Here is a 6,000-nt window from a genome sequence, read left to right as displayed (position 1 = left end):
CCCCCTCTCCCTATCCCCCCGTAGCCCCCTCACCCCCCTCTCCCTATCCCCCCGTAGCCCCTTCACCCCCCTCTCCCTATCCCCCCGTAGCCCCTTCACCCCCCTCTCCCTATCCCCCCGTAGCCCCTTCACCCCCCTCTCCCTATCCCCCCGTAGCCCCTTCACCCCCCTCTCCCTCTCCCCCCGTAGCCCCTTCACCCCCCTCTCCCTATCCCCCCGTAGCCCCTTCACCCCCCTCTCCCTATCCCCCCGTAGCCCCTTCACCCCCCTCTCCCTCTCCCCCCGTAGCCCCTTCACCCCCCTCTCCCTATCCCCCCGTAGCCCCTTCACCCCCCTCTCCCTATCCCCCCGTAGCCCCTTCACCCCCCTCTCCCTATCCCCCCGTAGCCCCTTCACCCCCCTCTCCCTATCCCCCCGTAGCCCCTTCACCCCCCTCTCCCTATCCCCCCGTAGCCCCTTCACCCCCTCTCCCTATCCCCCCGTAGCCCCTTCACCCCCTCTCCCTATCCCCCCGTAGCCCCTTCACCCCCTCTCCCTATCCCCCCGTAGCCCCTTCACCCCCCTCTCCCTATCCCCCCGTAGCCCCTTCACCCCCCTCTCCCTATCCCCCCGTAGCCCCTTCACCCCCTCTCCCTATCCCCCCGTAGCCCCTTCACCCCCCTCTCTTTATCCCCCCGTAGCCCCTTCACCCCCCTCTCCCTATCCCCCCGTAGCCCCTTCACCCCCCTCTCCCTATCCCCCCGTAGCCCCCTCACCCCCCTCTCCCTTACCCCCTCTCCCTATCTCCCCGTAGCCCCCTCACCCCCTCACCCCCTCTCCCTATCCCCCCGTAGCCCCCTCACCCCCCTCTCCCTTACCCCCTCTCCCTATCTCCCCGTAGCCCCCTCACCCCCCTCTCCCTCTCCCCCTCATAGCCCCTCACCACAGCTCTCCTGTCAGACCGACATCAGTTGGAGCCATTAACCCGTGTTCCTTCATCAGCCTAGTGAGTCATCATCATCATTAACCTCCTCCCCTGGCCCTGGGGGGTTAAGGTTCAGGCAGGAACAAAACAAAACGGTCTGTTTCCTCTTTCTGATGAAATTACCCAAAAATGGAGGCAGGAGATGAAATAATTGCAGTCATTTGGATGATGAATGGGAAACATAGTATGTTGGTCAGGGCTGTCTGTCTGTGGTTGGTTCGGTTGATTTGTAAGCTTAGTACACTCATTTTGACCAGTGTTCATAGGCCCTGGTCAAAAGTAGTGCACTGTGGGAGTAGATCAGTCGGGTTCTAAACCAATGAGCTGGGATGCAGAAAGAGACATATTTCTGTCAAGATGTCAACACTCTGGCAGTTAGATGAAACAGTTTGTCTTCCTTGGACATTTAATTTATTCCTAAGGTGCTTATTTTATTTAATCAGACACTCAGAGGGTGTTTATTTGGATAATTCAGAACCTTTATCAGTCTCTATATTTATCTTAGTCGTCCTCTGTTTACTCTCTGTCTATAAATAAATAGATCATAGAGTAACAATCATATATGCCACTTAGACAGACACTTCTATCCAAGGTCACTTAGCAGACACTTCTATCCAAGGTCACTTAGCAGACACTTCTATCCAAGGTCACTTAGGCAGACACTTCTATTCAAGGTCACTTAGCAGACACTTCTATCCAAGGTCACTTAGCAGACACTTCTATCCAAGGTCACTTAGCAGACACTAATATCCAAGGTCACTTAGGCAGACACTTCTATCCAAGGTCACTTAGCAGACACTTCTATCCAAGTTCACTTAGACAGACACTTCTGTCCAAGGTCACTTAGCAGACACTTCTATCCAAGGTCACTTAGCAGACACTTCTATCCAAGGTCACTTAGCAGACACTTCTATCCAAGGTCACTTAGCAGACACTTCTATCCAAGGTCACTTAGCAGACACTTCTATCCAAGGTCACTTAGCAGACACTTCTATCCAATGTCACTTAGCAGACACTTCTATCCAAGGTCACTTAGCAGACACTTCTATCCAAGGTCACTTAGCAGACACTTCTATCCAAGGTCACTTAGGCAGACACTTCTATCCAAGTTAACTTAGGCAGACACTTCTATTCAAGGTCACTTAGCAAACACTTCTATTCAAGGTCACTTAGCAGACACTTCTATCCAAGGTCACTTAGCAGACACTTCTATCCAAGTTAACTTAGGCAGACACTTCTATTCAAGGTCACTTAGGCAGACACCTCTATCCAATGTCACTTAGGCAGACACTTCTATCCAAGGTCACTTAGCAGACACTTCTGTCCAAGGTCACTTAGCAGACACTTCTATCCAAGTTAACTTAGGCAGACACTTTATCCAAGATCACTTAGCAGACACTTCTATCCAAGTTGACTTAGGCAGACAACATGTTGTTTTAATAGATACCTGTTCTGTGGACACAACATGTTGTTTTAATAGATTCCTGTTCTGTAGACACAACATGTTGTTTTAATAGATACCTGTTCTGTAGACACAACATGTTGTTTTAATAGATACCTGTTCTGTAGACACAACATGTTGTTTTAATAGAAACATGTTCTGTGGACACAACATGTTGTTTTAATAGATACCTGTTCTGTAGACACAACACGTTGTTTTAATAGATACCTGTTCTGTGGACACAACATGTTGTTTTAATAGATACCTGTTCTGTGGACACAACATGTTGTTTTAATAGATACCTGTTCTGTGGACACAACATGTTGTTTTAATAGATACCTGTTCTGTAGACACAACATGTTGTTTTAATAGATACCTGTTCTGTGGACACAACATGTTGTTTTAATAGATACCTGTTCTGTGGACACAACATGTTGTTTTAATAGATACCTGTTCTGTAGACACAACATGTTGTTTTAATAGATACCTGTTCTGTAGACACAACACGTTGTTTTAATAGATTCCTGTTCTGTAGACACAACATGTTGTTTTAATAGATTCCTGTTCTGTGGACACAACATGTTGTTTTAATAGATACCTGTTCTGTGGACACAACATGTTGTTTTAATAGATACCTGTTCTGTAGACACAACATGTTGTTTTAATAGATACATCAGTCTTTATTGGGCTGGCTTGTCAGGAAAGTGACATCATCACCCCATTCTATCCTTCTCCTTCTATTCTCCTCAGGGTTCTAATTCCATTCTGCTCCACACAGAGTTCCACACAGAGTTCCACACAGAGTTCCACACAGAGAGTTCCGCACAGAGAGTTCCGCACAGAGAGTTCCGTACAGAGAGTTCCGCACAGAGTTCCGCACAGAGAGTTCCGCACAGAGAGTTCCGTACAGAGAGTTCCGCACAGAGTTCCGCACAGAGTTCCGCACAGAGAGTTCCGCACAGAGAGTTCCGCACAGAGAGTTCCGCACAGAGAGTTCCGCACAGAGAGTTCCGCACAGAGAGTTCCGCACAGAGTTCCGCACAGAGAGTTCCGCACAGAGAGTTCCGCACAGAGAGTTCCGCACAGAGAGGTCTCTCCCTCTCCCTCTCCCTCTCTCTCTCTTGATTTTATTGACATGGCAAGTTCATTATTACTTACATTGTCAAAGTATACATATATAAAAATAAATAAAAACAAATATTTATATATAAATAAATGGTGGGACCAATGGGATTACCATTGCCCTCTCTCTCTCTCCCTCTCTCTCTCTCTGTCTCTCTCTCTCTCCCACCCTCTCTCTCTCTCCCACCCTCTCTCTCTCTCTCTCTGTCTCTCTGTCTCTCTGTCTCTCTCTCTCTCTCTCTCTCTCCCACCCTCTCTCTCTCTATCTCTCTATCTCTCTCCCTCTCTATCTCTCTCTCTCTCTCGGTCTCTCTCTCTCTCCCACCCTCTCTCTCTCTCTCTCTCTCTCTTTCTCTCTCTCTCTCCCTCTCTCTCTCCCTCACTCGCTCTCCCTCTGCCGCTCTTACTGTCTCTCTCTGTCTCTCTCTCTCTCTCTCTCTCTCTCTCTCTCTCTCTCTCTCTCTCTCTCTCCCTCTCCGTCTCTCTCTCTCTCTCTCTCTCTCTCTCTGTCTCTCTCTCTCTTTCTCTCTCTCTCTCTACTCATCTCTTTCTCTCTCTCTCTCTACTCCTCTCTTTATCTCTCTCTACTCCTCTCTACTCCTCTGTCTCGCTCTCTCTCTCTCTCTCTCCCTCACTCGCTCTCCCTCTGCCGCTCTTACTGTCTCTCTCTCCCTCCCTCCCTCTCTCTCCCTCACTCGCTCTCCCTCTGCCTCTCTTACTGTCTCTCTCTCTCCCTCTCTCTCTCTCTCTGTCTCTCTCTCTCCCTCTCTCTCTCTCTCTGTCTCTCTCTCTCTCCCTCTCTCTCTCTCTCTCTCTCTCTCTCTCTCTCTCTCTCTCTCTCTCTCTCTCTCTCTCTCTCTCTGGCGCTAAAATTCAAGGTTTTTTTTGGCATGGGAAGCATGTGTTTACTTTGCCAAAGCAAGTGAAAAAATCGAAATAAAACAACAACGATTAAAACCACCGAAGTGAATTTAACAAAACAACGACCATCAAACATTGACAGTAAACATTAACATTCACGAGAATAACAATGTTATGTTATTAGTGGTTTAAAATGTAGAATAACATTTATCTTCTCTTCCCTCTCTTGTCTTTGTTCTCTCCATATCTCTGTGTACCCACGCCTCCTGGGAGAGGACCATAATGAATATGGAGAGGTGGCTGCTGGGATATGGAGAGGTGGCTGCTGGGAGGATAATTAAAGAAGCAAGGTTTTCCTCAGATCTGCTAGTTTCTCTCTCTGTCTATCTTCTAAATCTACAGTATTCGCTACTTCCAACCGGTTATGTTTCTTATATGCTCGAGTTTTTAGCTCAGACATTCAGACATGATTTAATCAAGAAAATCTTTCATCTTTAATATATTACATCACCTTTAACTCCACGTTTTCCTTAGCCAGCCCCTCTCCCCTCTCCTATCCCATAGCCAGCCCCTCTCCCCTCTCCCATAGCTAGCCCCTCCCCCCTATCCCCTCTCCTCTCTCTCCCCTCTCCCATCGCCTCTCTCCTATCCCATAGCTAGCCCTGCCCCTCTCCCCTCTCCCATAGCCAGCCCCTCTCCCCTCTCCCATAGCCAGCCCCTCTCCCCTCTCCTCTCTCTCCCCTCTCCCCTCTCCTCTCTCCTATCCCATAGCCAGCCCTGCCCCTCCCCCCTCACCCCTCTCCTCTCTCCTATCCCATAGCCAGCCCTGCCCCCCTCCCATAGCCAGCCCTGCTGGGAGTGGTGAGAGAGGGGGGAGGGAGTGGTGAGAGAGGGGGGAGGGAGTGGTGAGAGAGGGGGGAGGGAGTGGTGAGAGAGGGGGGAGGGAGTGGTGAGAGAGGGGGGAGGGAGTGGTGAGAGAGGGGGAAGGGAGTGGTGAGAGAGGGGGCAGGGAGTGGTGAGAGAGGGGGAGGGAGTGGTGAGAGAGGGGGGGGAGTAGTGAGAGAGGGGGGGGGGGGGTGGTGAGTGAGAGGGGGGGAGTGGTGAGTGAGAGGGGGGGAGTGGTGAGTGAGAGGGGGGGAGTGGTGAGAGAGAGGGGGGAGGGAGTGGTGAGAGAGAGGAGGGAGGGAGTGGTGAGAGAGAGGGGGGAGGGAGTGGTGAGAGAGAGGGGGGAGGGAGTGGTGAGAGAGAGGGGGGAGGGAGTGGTGAGAGAGAGGGGGGAGTAGTGAGAGAGAGGGGGGGAGTGGTGAGAGAGAGGGGGGAGTGGTGAGAGAGTGGGGGTGGGTGGTGAGAGAGAGGGGGGGAGTGGTGAGAGAGAGGGGGGAGTAGTGAGAGAGAGGGGGGGAGTGGTGAGAGAGAGGGGGGAGTGGTGAGAGAGTGGGGGTGGGTGGTGAGAGAGAGGGGGGGAGTGGTGAGAGAGACAGCCTTGTACACACCAGGTACTCCTAATTAGGAAATGAGAGCCATCCCTGGCGATTAGGAGCTGTGGTTCTGTGTACATAATGATGAGCACAGTAGAGTGGCTACACATACAAGCTATGAGTGAATCGGAACA

At 50.7% G+C, this 6,000-nt stretch overlaps 1 protein-coding gene across 1 annotated transcript in view; it reads left to right on the top strand.

Annotated features, from left to right (window-relative positions):
• Positions 1-3,183: 3,183 nt before the first annotated feature.
• LOC110514817 (partitioning defective 3 homolog B) overlaps positions 3,184-6,000 on the top strand; it is a gene marked incomplete at its 5' end in the record, with an annotated part of 172,813 nt that continues 169,996 nt past the window's right edge. The window contains one exon of the mRNA XM_036973474.1: positions 3,184-3,466. Within this exon, the coding sequence (XP_036829369.1) occupies positions 3,184-3,466 (283 nt within the window). The remainder of the gene's footprint in view (positions 3,467-6,000) is intronic.

The sequence above is a fragment of the Oncorhynchus mykiss genome, unplaced genomic scaffold, assembly GCF_013265735.2.
Source record: "Oncorhynchus mykiss isolate Arlee unplaced genomic scaffold, USDA_OmykA_1.1 un_scaffold_254, whole genome shotgun sequence".
Classification (NCBI taxonomy): domain Eukaryota; kingdom Metazoa; phylum Chordata; class Actinopteri; order Salmoniformes; family Salmonidae; genus Oncorhynchus; species Oncorhynchus mykiss.
This window is presented reverse-complemented; position numbering and strand designations above follow the sequence as displayed.